The 16610-nt window shown below is 41.1% G+C and overlaps 2 protein-coding genes across 8 annotated transcripts in view; one reads left to right on the top strand and one right to left on the bottom strand.

The window, feature by feature from the left end:
* The window catches only part of stk36 (serine/threonine kinase 36 (fused homolog, Drosophila)), a 71913-nt gene that overhangs the window by 17802 nt on the left and 37501 nt on the right, over positions 1 to 16610 (bottom strand). For 3 of the 7 annotated variants that reach the window (XM_026329292.1, XM_026329291.1, XM_026329290.1), the window contains exons 2-15: positions 3208 to 3348; positions 3020 to 3097; positions 2798 to 2928; positions 2461 to 2710; positions 2091 to 2184; positions 1778 to 1965; positions 1528 to 1694; positions 1340 to 1445; positions 1075 to 1206; positions 817 to 993; positions 637 to 728; positions 460 to 523; positions 220 to 330; positions 40 to 153 (exon numbers count right to left, since the gene is read on the bottom strand). In XM_026329292.1, the coding sequence (XP_026185077.1) occupies positions 40 to 153; positions 220 to 330; positions 460 to 523; positions 637 to 728; positions 817 to 993; positions 1075 to 1206; positions 1340 to 1445; positions 1528 to 1694; positions 1778 to 1965; positions 2091 to 2184; positions 2461 to 2710; positions 2798 to 2928; positions 3020 to 3097; positions 3208 to 3330 (1827 nt within the window). In that variant the 5' untranslated portion in view covers positions 3331 to 3348. Of the gene's footprint in view, positions 1 to 39; positions 154 to 219; positions 331 to 459; positions 524 to 636; positions 729 to 816; positions 994 to 1074; positions 1207 to 1339; positions 1446 to 1527; positions 1695 to 1777; positions 1966 to 2090; positions 2185 to 2460; positions 2711 to 2797; positions 2929 to 3019; positions 3098 to 3207; positions 3349 to 3432; positions 3713 to 16610 lie in introns of those variants that run through there. The other 4 variants (XM_026329286.2, XM_026329285.1, XM_026329288.1 and 1 more) reach the window with 3 other exon arrangements.
* On the top strand, positions 5114 to 15899 carry LOC113143566 (A disintegrin and metalloproteinase with thrombospondin motifs 15-like). The gene is made up of 8 exons (XM_026329293.2): positions 5114 to 6049; positions 9587 to 9719; positions 9860 to 10027; positions 11909 to 12192; positions 12297 to 12474; positions 12563 to 12735; positions 13456 to 13631; positions 13772 to 15899. The coding sequence occupies exons 1-8, from the start codon at positions 5114 to 5116 to the stop codon at positions 14562 to 14564; spliced, it is 2841 nt and encodes a 946-aa protein (XP_026185078.1). The 3' UTR covers positions 14565 to 15899.

Genomic DNA, 16610 nt, shown 5'->3' with positions numbered 1-16610 from the left:
CAGTCACATTTTATAAATACACCACAGGCACTGCCTCACCTTAGACAGTATGTATAAAAGTAAAGCCAGGAAACCATCACAGCGTCCCCAGCCAGATGGAAGAGAAAGTTGGGGCTTATGAGGCAGAGGAAGACATTGGTGAATCACTTTAAACTGGCATAAAAAAAAAAGTGTCACACTATTGCAGAATATGCAAATGACTTCTTGCAGTTTCACTACCTCATAAGAGTACAGCAATAGGTTTTTCATCAAGGAGGTCAGATTGTCTATATCAAGTTTGACATCAACCTCGTGGTGTGTGAAAAGAGACAAAACACAGGCAGCCAGAGGCTAAAGAAGAGAGAACAAGATTAAGTCGAAGAACTGTTCAGCTCACCTTATAACCAAAACCATCCAGAATAAAAAAAAATATATATATGACGTAGATCATTGTGATGATTAACCTAAATGGCTACTTACTGCCAATGATATGAGGTCTGGCTGTCTAAGGATTGTGCTGAAGGGCTTGGTGAACTCTTCCAGGCTACAGTAAGAGTACAGATGATGAGCAGTATTTGTTTGAATGACTGTACACATACAGGATTCTGCAAATAAAGAAAAACCAGTGAAGAAGCAAAAAAATAAACATAAGCAAACCTCTGTTCGTGTTCCACCCAGTCACAGTGCTTCTCCCAATAGATCAAGAGCACTACAATAACTTCTCCAAGTGCTGGTATACTCTGTGGTTCCTGAGCAGGAAACAAGTAGAAAAAATGTCAGGAAAGTTGTTGCATGAATGATGCCATGTTCAATATGGTTTTATTCCTAAGCATTTACCTTGAGGAAAGTTTGGTTTTCTATAGTATCATTGACTAGGTCAAAGAGGATGTGGGGTAGTCCGAGTTCCTGACCGATGTGGTACGACCTCTCAGGTTTAGAGGTCATGATAAGATTGTGCAAGATCTTCATTGGTTGGTGAATGTGCCACGCTTCTTCAGCAACACTACCTGTTATCTGACCCCACAAAAAATAAACACAAAATGTGTAAACATTTTATTGTAGAAACAATTTGTGTTGAAAATGCCACTTGATTACCTGAGGTCTGAAACCTAGTATTTTAGATTTAAGTTGAGGCATAATGACACTGTAGTTTAGTAGTTCTTTCTGCTGCCTGCTTGGATCTGACTCTTGGACCAGTTTCTGCCAATACTCCTCCGTGTCAACATCCTGAAAGAGACCACTGATAAATGACTTTCTTCTTTCTAGCAGAAGGGCAGAGTTGCTCCAGGAAGACAATATATACTATACAGTATATTATAGCCATCTGTGTATTTCACTAGAAAAAGCAGTCAACACTGACCTGCCTGTGCAGTGTGGCTTGACTGTCCTCATTGCACCTCCGCGCTAGTCGTGGACCGACTTCCACAGAAGGGAATTCCTGTTCATAGTCTCTGCTGATCTGACCCCTGCAGAGAAAATAACCATGAACACACATATTCTGTCTACTTTGGTAGTTGCTGCATCTTTATTCAGAACTTTGAGAAACACCTGTGATTTGATCTGACAGACCCCAGATTTTTTGGTTTGAGGATTTGATTGGCAGCTCCTATGACCGAGTGACCTGGGGTAACAGACACACTATTGGAGGGTGGCATGGGTCTGGAGGATGCTGTCACAGAGTTGGCCCTTTCGTTTCCCACTCCATTCTTCTTCTTCTGTTAATGTACACAGTATAGCTTAAAGATTCATGGATTTCCATGGGACTAATTTAAGAAAGAAAAATACATTTGGGATTTACTTTTGCATTGTCATTTTCTTCTGGTTTCCTTCTGTGACTGTTGTCCCTCTGTTCCCTGGCCTTTCTCAGTAACCTGCTTTCTCCAGAGGTTGGTACCGTCTTCGCTGCCACTTGCTGAAGCTTCAGCGCCAGCATGTCTGGGCTGGGTGCCTCTGTCAGAGGACTGAAAACACTTGTGTCTGACAGCACTGCACATAACAAATCAGTAAGAGAATAATATATTTTAAATCACACATTGAAATAACATCTAAAACAGATCAGTATCTGGTTTATTTAGAAGTTTTCCATTAAAATGAAGCATTTTAAGCATCACCTAGAACACCATCAGCAACAAACGGGTGGTATAACAGGTCTGGCCATGACAACCGTTTCTGAGGGTCTTTAGTCAACAAACCTTTCAGGAAATTCTGTAAGAGACATATTACATAAAAAAATCATGAAAACCCCAAAATATTAAAGAAACGTGACCTGTCCAACATTATTTGCACACAGGGAGCCCAAGTACTCAGACTCAAAACCAAAGTCCAAGTAAGCCAATGGAACTTAAAACCATAATAATTCTAATAAGCTTACAATAGTCCTACACCTATGCACAACTCTGGCTATGAAATGGAAAATCACATTTTCCTTCAGAGTAGATGTTGGATTTTATATAGCACGAATAGACAGCAGCTGTACTGTACCGTGCAGGTGTCGCTCATAGTGTCTGGCCATTTTACTTGGTCTCTCACAATGAGTTGCACCAGGTGGAAGATGGAGTTTGTGTAGAACGGAGGCACCCCCGTGTGGAGCTCATAAAGAATGCAGCCTAAAGACCACAGATCAGCAGTGTGGTCGTAGGGCTTCTCCTCCACCAGCTCAGGAGACATGTACAGTGGTGTTCCCTTGATAGAAGTTAGCACCAGTGTGGAAACACTCATGGCCCTGGCAAACCTAAAATGAGATTACACACATTTTATTCTTTCTGGTGGAAATTATCATTATAGTTATTTTTTCTATTTAAAAAAATTAATTACGTACCCAAAGTCACACAGCTTCACCACTCCACTTTTCCCCAACAGTATATTTTGTGGTTTCATGTCACGATGCAGAATGCGATGGGAGTGTAAATAATACAGAGCTGAGACCAACTGGCAGGCGATCTCACGGACCTTAGAAAAACAGGGAAAATGAGCAAAGATCATCCATGTGGAAGCATGATTAGTTTAGTGTTTGTAATAGCTGTGTACTGACAGTAAATACCTGGCTTTCTGGTAGCTTCCCATCATCCTCAAGAACCTGGAACAGCTGACCCTCTGCGTACTCTGTTACAACCACAACCTATTACCAAACATATTGGTCATGTCATTGTGATGTCAAATGTTAAGATCATTCATGTGGCAGATGGAAGAATGGGATATTTTTGTAGTGCTTTAACCAGATAGGCATGCCTCTGTATCAGTCTCAAAGCTGTCGAAGAGTTGGACAATGTTTGGGTGTTGAAGATCCCTCATGATCTCAATCTCCCTCTTCAGATTTCGTAGCTCCTTTTCTGAGCGACCAACCTTTGGCATGAACTTCAGGGCCACCACCTAAAGACGACACACATGGAAAGACGGTGAAACAAACCAACTTAATCAGTGACCAAACTATACCCCTACAAACAGGCTACTTACCTGGCCGGTAAATCTTCTCCTACCCTTGTAAACTCGACCAAATGAACCCTCGCCCACCAGCTCCAAAACGTGATAGGAGTTCATGTCGACGGCAAGAAACAAACGCTAACGAACTTCTTAACTTAACCAAGTTAATTAGCTGTTGTTTCGTTCTTCTTTTTCAGACAGAGCTTATATGTATAGTTGGATTTGAAAATTAAATATATAACTAACTAATTAAGCCTCATAACCTTTTGTAGACGCCAGTGTTAATTTAGAGCGACAACGTTACAGCTTCATGTTGAGATCAACTACTTTTTGGGTTGTACCAATAACCGCCGTTTGACAAAAGCACCAAAAACCGTGGGAAATTTCGACATGACACATATACATAAACTTGGTATATATATGAGTGCGTGTTCAGTAGCTTCATTTAATAACGAACACCTATTTGTTATTAATTTATTTACGTTGTAATGAAAAAGAAAAATCTGGCTTTTCTGTGGACACCATGTAAGCAGGGGTCCTTAGCCTAGCAACCACTGTTGCGTTCCTAGCAACGGACTGAAAACAGAAAACAAAGCTGGAGAAAAATATTCAGAGCCATGTGCGCCACACCCTGGATGATCTATTATTTATATAAACCTATATTAAAAAATATACACGTACTTCATTCTGTGCTGTTTTAAGTGATAAGTATCAGGCAAATTCAGAGTTAACTTTCTTCAGATGGTCAGATTACATGAAACGAAATGAATTACTTCATTTGACAATTTCCAGATTAAAGTTGTTATAGCCATAGTGAATTAAAACAAATTCAGCTACCTTCCACTTTTGTTTGTTTGTTTCACTGCAGAACAGACAGACTAGTCTGTATTATTATTTTTAAACCTATAGTCTTTAAATTGCGGCTCTGTTGTCCGCCAGATGTCGCTCGCGATTTACGCAGACACATCTGTCCATGGTGAGATCTGATAAAAGAATCACAGTACACTAGTCTAAGGGACTGTAGCTGCAAAATTGCAGTGACTTCTGTCACGCTCACATTACAGTAATATCTCTGTAATTCTCCTGCAGCCCACTGATATTCCTTCTAAGATACCATATCCTAATTATGTTAAGTGTTTTATCATATATCAAAACTGGGGATAGAGGACAAATTTCTTTTGATTTCTATTTACATACATTTTAATTTAACTTCACAATAACAATCTGCGCAAAACGTCGTGATGACTTCATGGTGTGGAGATTATGTGGAGTCAGCCAGAGTCTCGGCGCACAGAGCTCTGAGAGTGAGAGATCTATTTATTCATGACAGTGTGTTGGGACCTGATGATAGGCCTGTTTGCTGGGTTTCAAGTGGACACAGACAAGTCTTCAGCCGAGCCGTGCATCCAATGAGCGCCTCCAAAGACTGCCCCCCTCCAAAAGAGAGATTGAGTTTCCAAACTTTTACACATGACGAAAATGTATAAAGTCCACAGAAGACAGCAGTCGACTCAGCTCACACAGGTGGAGGATGGGAATGGGTCATGACCAGGAGGAGTTTGCTCTGCTACTTCACTCTTTCAGAACTCTTCGCGTTGGATTATGCGCTTCGTCCTGATCTGTGGGTGCCACCGCTTCCACTGAGCTTGCAGATTTAATATCTTGCCGTTTTCCCTATTGGTCATTGCATTCTTTACTGAATGCAAACATCGTCATGTTTATCAAATCAACTTTACTCCTCTACTTTGTGGTCTCACTCTCAAAACTTGTGCGTTGCATGGAAAGTGAACTTTGCTTTCCAGTTATATTGGATAACCACAAACATGACAGAAGGGATTTTGACAACGACGTGGATATCCTCAGTGGGAAATGTCTCATAAAAATACGAGCTTTCCAACAGGAATTAGTGATCGATTTACAGCAAGACTCTAATTTCATTGCTCATTCAATCTCTAACCAAGACGCGCCCTGGTTTCCCAACACCGATGTCACCACTGACCTGAGCCGGTGTTTTTACGCCGGTTATGTGAATGGTGACCGCTATTCCTACGCTGCTTTGAGCCTCTGCAAAGGTCTACGAGGTGCATTTGGCTTCCAAGAATGGGAATATTTTATCAGTCCGGTGCAAAATGACAGCAGAAGCGCAGAAAGTGCGCACATCATACGGCGCAGGACCAACAAAAACCTGAAGCTCAATTCAACCTCTAGGTGCGCAGTGGACAGCAGCGTAAGTCTCCAGGTTGCGCAATCGCTGGAGAAATACAAGCCCTTAAAAGATTACAGTAATGTGACCGAAACGATGCTGAAGAGGATGGGGAGAGCCAAAAGGTTCGCTTCAGTCCCCAGATACGTGGAGACGCTCGTAGTGGCGGACGAGTCCATGGTTGAGTTCCATAAAGATGACCTTAAACACTACCTCCTGACACTGATGTCGGTGGCAGCGCGGCTCTACAAACACCCCAGTATCCTCAATTCCATCAACATCGTAGTTGTGAAGATCGTGATTATAGCCGAAGAGGACAAAGGACCTAAGGTGTCCGGGAACGCAGCCATGACCCTGCGGAACTTTTGTACGTGGCAAAAAAAGATGAACAAAAACAACGACAAGCATCCAGATTACTGGGACACAGCCATCCTTTTCACTAGACAGGTAAAATGCTTCATTTCAATTCACATTACAGGATCTGAGGGGACAGCAAAATGTGTTGAATTAGTGCACAATTACTGCACGGAACTGCGTAAGATCTGCAATTGTTTTTAGTAAGTCACATACACCAAAACAATGAGATTATGATGATGGTTATGAAAAAATACTCTTAGTATCCTTTGTATGTTTACATTTGACAGAGACCTAGTTATTACTGGAGACTTTACATGACAGGCTTCCCCTGCTGCCCTGTCATCTAATTGGTGTGCTCTCAAAACACACACTCCACCTCTGGTGAACTCTGGGAGCAAGCAGTCAGCGAAAATCCTGCGCACCAATAGCATCACAGCTTTTACACTGAGGCTGGGTCACAAAGAAAATGACTTGAGCTGAATAGAGAAAATCTTGATTACTTGTTATAGCTCCTCGGGGGGTAGTTTTATAGTCTTGGACCCCACCTCGGTGCTCTCTCTGCACTCCCAGATATTCGAGAAATGCTGTGAGGGTCACAGTTACTGCTAACCCAATAATCTATGATGAACTGTCTGCTCTGCTCTGCCAGTTGAATTTTGACAATGAAGACTTGGAATAAAGTTGACAAATGAATATGGCACATACATATTTCATTACTGATAATGCTTGGATCTTGTTCAGTCTACAGTCAAAGGGTCAAATGCAGATGTGCAGATGCAGCACTATAATGAACAGTCTAATGTAACATAATAAAGTGGTGAATTATTTTTGATCATTGTCAGTAACATGAGGCATATATATATATATATATATCACAAATGTTGACTGTCACAAATGTTATACCTATAGCTTTACTAAATATTATCAGCATCAATGCCCTGAGGGACTAACTAGTCAGAAGAGTCTTGTTTCTCCCAGACGTTCCAATTCTTCTTCCAGCTGTGAGTTTTCCAGCCCTACCCACCACCTTTGCTGCTCCTCATTAAACAAGCCCCAGAAGGGAAACCACGTTTAATGCCCCACCTGTTCATCTGAACTAAGCTGCTCCAGAGGGGCAGTTCCGTACAGCTGCAATCAGCCTGCACAGTTGTATCTTTTACAACACATTGTCCATGCTATTGTGCACTTCCTCTCATTCACTGTTTTTGCACTATGCACAAACAATATGCTCATCATGTTTAGGCCATGACATCTCAGAGATTAGCTGTATTCTCCAGACAAGTTCAGATACAAAAGCTTTGGTGTCACCAGAATCCATTACTATAAGCTCCATGTGCAGAGTTGATGTTAAAAACTATGTAGCTAGTTTAGGTGACCCCATTCAACTGGGCTGGACCTGCCTACAGACAATGAGTCATGTGGCTGTAATTTGCTAAATAAAGCAGAACTACAGGCATCCAAGGACTCAGTCACTGTTTGAGTGAACTTTATAGTGGACTAAAAGAGTGACCTAAGCTACTTCGATCAGGGGTTTGATCAACTGTAATCAGTACTGTATTTCAAAAGCAGTAGTATTTACCAGGATTGGTCAAATGGAGACAGTTCATTGTCAGTGAGAGTAACATAAGTATGAGTGAAAAACAGATTAGCTTTGATTGCATTTCCTGCATAAAGTGTACAGGAAAAACATGAGCATGAATAGGTAAACATCTGGATTGGCTATGTCCCAGTTCAGGGGCAACATCACAGTGTAAGTGCACATAGTATTTACAGTGTACACCAAACTAAAAATGTAAATGTTTAGGTTGGTTCTGTTTAGGTAGAAAGGGCATTATATATATAATGATATGGCAGTTCAGATTTATTTATGTACACCAATAAGCAAATCGGCTAAGGTCAAAAATTGGTAAGCTATTGTTTTGGTTGATCGTGGCTTTTATTAGCCATATAAGGTACGTGCAGTGTCTGCTGTTTACCAGCCCACAGTGTAATTGATAGGTTTTATGAAGACCAACTCGATGTTGTCCAGAGGCAACTGCAGCTGTCTTTAAACTCTACAGCCAGCATGATTGTTGTGTGAAGAATGCTGACAGATTACTCAGTTCATTAAGTTACATAGAAAACTATGTGAATGAGATTAAATACCACGTTAAATCCCCTGGAGACTGGGGTGGTAGTGCTTAAACTCACAGTGCTTTTGCCTTTACTTACATGACAGATAATTGGTCGAGAAAGAAAAGAGTACGGCCAAACATGTCTGGATGTCATAAACCCTGCCTGTGATACTGCTGTATCAGACCTACTTTTCTATTCCTTTCAACTTCACTAGTTTAAAAAGTAGTCATGGAAACTCTTACAGTTTTCAATCTTGCACCCAAACAGTGAGCTGTAACAGACAAGATGATAGTTACAAGCATGGAAATCGGTTTACTAAATAAAATGGAAAGATTTCTGTGCTGCGATAAGTATCATAGCGTTTTTAAATGGTGGAAAACACAAAAATGCAAGGATAGATGACAGATGTGGGAAGTAGGTCATAGCAAAGAATAAACTCATTGACACTACTTCTTTTTCTCCTCTTTTTGTCTTGTAGTTTTTTTTTTTTTTTTGCGCATAAATGGCCCAAACTTTCAGATGCTCTCTGCACACACAGACACATCTGGATTAGATTTGCACTGGCCAACAGTTGTGGTTTATTCTAGGAACGATCTGTCACCGTGCTCGAGGTCTTCAGTTGGCACTGCATTTTAATGTGTACATTCAGGGCAGTAGAGGATTGTACGGGCTGTGCTACATTAAACCAGCCCTGTGCCTAATTTGTAACAGCTCACCGCTACTGGTTTTCTGTATTTTTGCGTATGTCGAGACAGTACTGTTTAGGGACCAGGCAGATGGGTGGTTCGGTGTAGCAGTTACTGCTTCAAATGGATGCTCACTAAGATTGAATTTTAAAACCTTGTGGTGGAGAAATAGGTCATCTGGAAACTGTTGGGCATAGAAATGTTATGATTGGGGACATACATTACCTCATAGAAGAAGGTGTGTTCTAAACACTGCTGCCCACTCAAAACACTTAAAAAAAACAAAAAACAAAAAAAAAAACACTGCATGGTGGAAAGCCTTGCTTAACGCTACCAAATCTGTCCCAGATCTCTACAAAGCAAATCTTATGGTCATGACAACTTAAGAGTCCTGAAGACATATTTAATCTCTTAGCTTTAAGAGAGGGGCTCCTACGTAAACATACAATTTTCAGTCTTAACATCTTAAGTTATTTTGCATTGAAGAATTTGGTTTTTCTTTTGTTGGTTTTCTTGGTTTAAACTGTTCTGGGTTCTGTTGGAAACAGGCAAGTTCACAATGGCCTACTGCACTAACTGGGATTTGGCTATATTTGAATTCAAATCACATAAATTGTCGTGTTGTTTGCTTGTGTTACTTGTTCATCACATCTGGTAAAACCCTATTTTTTGATTGATTGGAACCCCGTGTTTTTAGGTTGAGTTTTCTATCTGATGGAAGGACATTTCAGACTCAAATTGGAACAAACTGGAGTTTTTTAACTATGTTCTGCTAGCTTCGTTTTTGGCTTCGACTCAACTCAGATCCACTGATATAAAATTTCAGGACCTGTGTGGAGCCTCCACCTGTGACACTCTTGGTATGGCAGATGTTGGTACCATGTGTGATCCCAAGAGGAGCTGTTCTGTGATTGAAGATGATGGCCTACCTTCAGCCTTCACCACTGCCCATGAGCTTGGTAAGCCCTGCCAACACCATCCCCTGCTTAATTCATATTAGTACTACAATGTTTCCTGTATTGTGAGATGAGTGCATATGCAAAGTCATGGATGAAATTATTGTACCCAACAAGACACACATTTGACCCCCTGTCTACAGGACACGTGTTTAACATGCTGCATGACAATGTGAAAGCCTGTGAGGACGTTTTTGGGAAACTGCAGGACAACCACATGATGTCTCCTACGCTTATTCAGATCAACCGTACCAGCCCCTGGTCCCCCTGCAGTGCTGCCATCATTACTGAATTTCTGGACAGTGGACATGGTGAGCCTCAGTAACCGCTGACACCTGTGTTTAGACAATTATTATAGGAACTAGAGGCCTGCCTGGTTAACAATGGGGAGCTAGGTGTTGATCACATTAGGAGAACACATCCTCATTGTGTTAGTGGCATAATTAGATCCTTGCCTGTTCATGGTTGTTTGTCATAGCCCCAGATTACTTTATGACTTCCATGCTGTTAAAGAGAAACAGATTTTGACATTTTCTGGTTTTGACCACATTTTTCTGAGTTAACAGTCTCCCGACTTGGAAAGCAACTGCAATAATTTAAGTGTAAATGTAATGAGTGTAAATGTAAGAGCATGGTTGAATTTCAGTCAGTCTCTGCTTTAAATGTGACATCTGCCTGATTTCCTATACTAATACTTTCATAAAATAAACTAAGAAAAGCCAGAAAGAAATTCATTTGCAGACGCAGGTTGTTTGCCAAGCAGGCCAGACCACAGGACTTGGCCTTGAAGCAATGTTAAACTTTTATTTTAAAACTGCCCCCACATCTGTCCCAAATTAGAGGGCTTGTTGTGGGGAGAGTCACCACATTGGTTTGGACGGCGAGGTATATCTGCCCAGTGTTTCCCATGCAGGTTTACTCCTAGCAGACAGTCTTGCTTCTTTCTGTGTTCATTTTAGAGATGGTCTGAGAACAAAATGGCCCAGAGGGAACACAGTTGGACTTGACAGACTGATTTTTATCACATAGTGTTGTAACTTGGTTTCTCTTGGCCATCTGTCATAAATCTAAGCTTCAAAAAGCAGTGGAGAAAAAAAAAAAAACATGCTGCCACATGTTTGAGTCAATTTTCATACAGTGCTGAGCCCAAAATTATTTGTAACTTGTTTATCCATTTCATCAACACACAGAGAGAATGTAATGTATTGGTTTAAATGATTACTCTTTAGGGAGAGTGTAAGAAGGAAGAAGTGAGGTTTACCCTTTTCAATTTGGAGTGACTTGTTTATATTGTATCGTTAATCTGTGTTATTTTTTCTGCCAAATTTGTGGTGAAATGTACGGAAACAAATTTGACACCAATTCAAGCTCATTCATTCACTGCTCTATTGTATGTTGTGAATTCCCTACCACACAAATGGGTTAACAAACAGTCCTTCCCAGTCCAAATTTTACATGTGTAAATTCCACATGTGGGTGAGAAGATGTGTCTGTTTCTGGGGCATGAAAACCTTGTCCTAAAAACCTCATCCAGTGACGTTGATCTTTCATGCTTCCAAGTACCTCCTTGTCAGACTTTTCCTATTATTAGTCTGTTCCTGGAAAAGTTTCTGTGCTATTTTTTGTAACTGGAGCCCACACTTTTGACTTTTGCACTGCTTGGTAGCTGCATATCATCTTGGAAAAGAGGTGAAGCTAAGACCACAAACACAAATCTAAAAGTTTAAGATCAGTCTAGTGTGACTTTATCCCTGTCAAACTACAAGGGTGGGATGAAACATTAAAGGATGAAGTTGTGGATTTCCAGGGAGATTTTGAGGATGGGATAAGGGTGGAGATGGTTGTTTGTGTGGTGCTCATGCATGTTAGTGTTTATGTATATGTGCGCAGTATGCGGCATACACTGCATCAAGCTGCATTTTCACTTCAAAGAACCCCAATCACAAGGTCCCAAGGGCAATGCCTGCTCACCCCCAACCCACCAGACTACCCACCCACAACACACTTAAACACATTTAATTAACAACACATTTAATAAAAAGGATAATGTAAATATTTTTGTCTAAATATAGAATGCACTGTTTTCATAACTTTTGTAATAAGTGGGTGTAGATGCAGTAGGTAAAGAAGGGTAACACAACTGAAAATGACCAAGGGTATTGCTTCATTGTGTTGCTTACTCCCTCTTCTAGGCGAATGTTTGCTTGACCAGCCTCAGAAACCGCTGGCCCTCCCTGATGTGCTGCCAGGAGCATCTTATAACCTGGACCGCCAATGCGAGCTCGCGTTTGGAGAAGGCTCTAAGCCCTGTCCCTTCATGCAACCACCATGTGGTCGTCTCTGGTGCACAGGAAAATCCAACGGCCATCTGGTGTGTATGACTCGGCACTTCCCGTGGGCGGATGGCACCCACTGTGGGGACGGACAGGTCTGCGACCGAGGTGTATGCTCTGACAAAGAGCCCAAATATGTGAAGGTAAGATTTACACTTGGATTCACATCTTCATATCACCATACAGCTTGACAGGAATATGATTAGGAAAGTATTTGCTACCTTGCCTTCTACTTCTGTATTTACAGGTGGATGGCCGCTGGGGTAAATGGGACACATTTGGTTCCTGCTCACGCACATGTGGAGGTGGCGTCCAACTTTCTAAAAGGGAATGCAACAACCCGGTTCCAGCGCATGGGGGTAAATACTGCCAAGGAGTTCGGGTGAAATACCGCTCCTGCAACCTGAATCCCTGCCCTGACACAGGTAGGAGATGTTCAAAATGGACAACACTGTTCAATGGCACCTTTCCCCATAGTATGCTCCCCTCTCACCTTCTGTACCCTCCATGTAGGTAAAACTTTCCGTGAAGAGCAGTGTGAGACCAGTGGCCGCAGTTTCAACAGTAACCGCATCGCCTCCTCTGTGGTGTGGGTACCCAAATACTCTGGAGTGTCCCCTAATGACAGGTGCAAACTCATCTGTAGAGCAAATGGCACCGGCTACTTCTACGTCCTAGCACCCAAGGTAAACAGCTACACTTTGTGTACTCTGTTTTGCCTAAATATATGTAAAGATAATTTGATTAGGGAAAAGGAAAATCTGAATAAATGAAGGTTAGATTTTAAGATATGAAGCCAAGATAACAATGAGTCTATATGTGGGAATGTAAATAAGTTTATCAACCAGCTGTCTCTGGTCTTAGAGGAAGAAATAAAGGAGAGGAGTTCATATGTTTCACATCACAGGGTGCGGGGTGAGCTTTAGCAGCAGTGAAGCAGAATTCACACTTCACTCCATAATGAGGAGGAGGAGATAAGAGCACTCAGGGGACACGTAACTTGAATCACAGTGCAGCTGGATGTTATAACCACAATTGTGACTTTGAACCAAAAATGAGTTTACAGTATTTTCTGTATATGTACATTTTGTGTACACTTTCATTTAAAACTTAAGCTGCACTTTAGTTTGTTTGGTGTCAGCGTTAAGGTTCAATACATTACTTCTCAGGACGAAAAGAGAACCAAAACTGTCAAAGAACACATTATGAAATATAAGCAACCGTGGTAACAGTGATATAGTTACACAGTACTTAAGCCTTTTAGTTGGAAAAAGCTATAAAGCAAAGTGAACTCATAAACTGTTATATTAGAGAGGAAAGTCTTGTTTTTTCAATGCAGGCTACAGTATGTTTTGGATGATAGTGTATATGAAAAACTAACCTTAAAGTGTGTTTGCACACTCCAGGTTGTCGATGGGACTCCATGCTCCCCAGACTCCACAGGAGTGTGCGTACAAGGAAAGTGCATTAAGGCTGGCTGTGACGGAAAAATTGGCTCAACCAAGAAGTTTGATAAGTGTGGAATCTGCGGAGGTGATAACAAGGGCTGCAAGAAGGTGTCAGGACTCTTCACAAAGCCTGTGTGAGTAAAACCATGTCATGGGATAATTTAACGATTATTGTTTGTCATTCTTCTTCCTGCCTTATGTCAACATAATAGCAATATCAGCTCCACTCTAATATTATAGGCTCTCATTGACTGTAATATGTTTTGGCATGCAGGCATGGCTACAACTTTGTGGTCTTGCTGCCAGTGGGTGCAGCCAACATAGACATTCGTCAGCGAGGCTACAAGGGAATGATGAGTGACGACAACTATTTGGCGGTAAAGAACAGCGAGGGTTATTACCTGCTCAATGGGAACTATGTCGTATCCACAGGGGAGAGGGACATCATTGTAAAGAACAGTCTGCTGCGTTACAGCGGCACAGCTGGCCTCTCCGAGATCCTTCAGGCTGTGAAGCCGTTGGGAGAAGCCCTTACTGTGGAGGTGCTATGTGCAGGCAAGATGACGCCTCCTCGAATCCGATATTCCTTCTACCTCGCCCGTCAGGTCAAGGAGGACAAGACTCTAAAGAAGGAGGAGCGCTTAAATTCACACAACAGTGTCCTGGCTGAGGATACTGTCAAAGATAAAGGAGGAGAAACTTTGAAGAAGGCTTACAACAAGGAGGATCCTGCTCTTGGGAAATGGATATCCACGGCCTGGGACAAGTGCTCAGTCACTTGTGGCAGCGGGATTCAAAGGAGAATGGTGCAATGTCTGAAACCAGATGGGAAGCCAGGGTTGGACTGCAGTTCTTCACAAAGACCTGCAGCCACCAGGGTTTGTGGAGACCCATGTCCTGAATGGCATACTGGTGAGTGGTCGCCTTGCTCCAGAACCTGTGGGAAGGGCTTCAAAAGACGACCATTGCACTGCAAAACCCAAAATGGGCTTCTGCTCCCAAGAGACCACTGCACTGGCTTACGCAAGCCACAGGAGCTGGACTTCTGTAGTCTAGTGCCTTGCTAGTAACTAAAACTTATAAACTATAACTTGTCATGTTTTCAATAGACAAAACCACCTGCAACTATCACACACGCTGCATGTGTCAGGTGCAGAATTTTCCACCTGTATCTTTGGACACCTGCTGGAAAGAACAATGAGAATTTTGGAAGGAGAGTGAAAGTTGTAGGAATTAATGCTGGAAGAAACAACAGTTTTAATTCTGATGTCAAAAAACATTAACTAGGTCTTACTCAAATGAAAATAGAAGTGAAATAAAATTTATTTAAATTCCTTGTACTGTCAGCTGATATGCAATGTCCATTTTCAAACAATCTGGAGAGTCTGGAGTCCGTTTTATGTTATAATCAATGCAAGGTATTAGTTCGCTTTTGCCAGTGAAACCTGCTGCCTGACTAAACAATCACTATTTTTCAATAAACAAGTGTACCATGTATACTTTCTGCCAACTGGACCATGTAATGTAATGCCTATGTGCTGCACAACATTTTATACAGTGAATATTTTGGGCTTCACTGGCCATCTTTTACATGTTTTTTTCAGGGAGTGTATTCTTTTGCTGCATCCAAATGCGATCCAAAAGTTATATCTTTCAATAACAGCTGTATCAATGTCAGTCAATGAAGGCAACCATAGATGGCCCTCTGCAATAACTGTATGATTGTTAACGTTTTACTCCAAGAACTTATATGAAATCATGAGTACAGTTTAAAATAGACTTTAAAGCCACACTCCTGACAGATCAAACTAAACAACAAAGACCATAAAACAATGACCAGTGGTTTGCTCGCCGTCAGCTTGTGTGGCCACCAGCTCCTTCAGTTTTTGACAGGTTTAATTACTTCCTTCATTTACCCACAATTGTCTTCGTAGTTCACAGTGTTCAGCCAGTTGTAAGGCCTGTTTGGCACAGTTACCACAGATAATTTATTATCAATAAAACGACAAAGCAGAGAGGGAAGAAAACTGGCAAGCTCATTGTTATCCTGTACAGAATATGTTTTTTCTTGGATCTCCTTTTTCATGGCCCACAACCTGAGCCAAGCTGTTCTTTCTCCACACTAGATGAAATTCTGTAATCCATTATATTCTTATATTGTTTCTTAAAGGGCCCACATTGTCCAGTTCAACATCCAACTACAAGATGGATTCTGTGTAAGTTGGATTACTATTATTACATTTTTTTTTTTTTTTAATATCAGCTTTTGCACTTTGTACGGCAAAAGAAACCAATGACCTGCATGGGCTGTACTGTATACTATGTATACATTTATTCAGCTCTGTTCAAAAATTTTTGTAAATATGTTTTTTTAATCTTTTGTACACAGCCATTTGTAATTGTCTTTTACATCAGTGTATTTATTCCAAAAATAAAGTTACAAATGATACTGCATTTTTCCCTGTTCTGCAATGACTTAATTTCAATAATGAAGCCTGGTCATACCAACATTTAAAACATTTTACTACAAATTCAGTTCATTCCTATTCAAATGCTACAATTAATACTTTCACCTGGGGGGAGGCAAAGTCATGCAGATAATCGACCTGGAAATCCAAGGGCAAACCATCAGAGCCAGAGTCCAAAAGAGGTGGGGCCAATGTAGATCTCTTATTGTGTTGCCCTCATCAGTTTGGATTAAATACTGCTGAGAAATGTCAAGGTCTGTTTCAAAAATATATTTTCTGAAAAGATGCTCTCATCTTTAAAATTGTGAAATTAAATGAATGAAACTCATATTTCTGAGCCTTATAAGAAAGATCTAATTGTTCATATGCTACTCAAGCAATTTTGAGCATTTGTGTGGCTTCACTTTATCTAAAAAACATCTGAAACATTTTTTTGTCAACATATTGCAAGGGTGAACTTTAAAACAACTTTAAAACAAGAGAGGAAGCAGATGAAGGGTGGACTTTAAAATCAGTGCACATGGGCAGGTTCTCTGCTTCCTTTCTGTGAAATATCCAAATGAATAACCAGCTCTCACATCTGCAGCTACAGTGAGTGCACAGGTGACCTGCCTCGTAGCAGGATACAGTAGTCTATAAGGTCTA

Source organism: Mastacembelus armatus, chromosome 14, assembly GCF_900324485.2.
Source record: "Mastacembelus armatus chromosome 14, fMasArm1.2, whole genome shotgun sequence".
NCBI lineage: Eukaryota > Metazoa > Chordata > Actinopteri > Synbranchiformes > Mastacembelidae > Mastacembelus > Mastacembelus armatus.
This window is presented reverse-complemented; position numbering and strand designations above follow the sequence as displayed.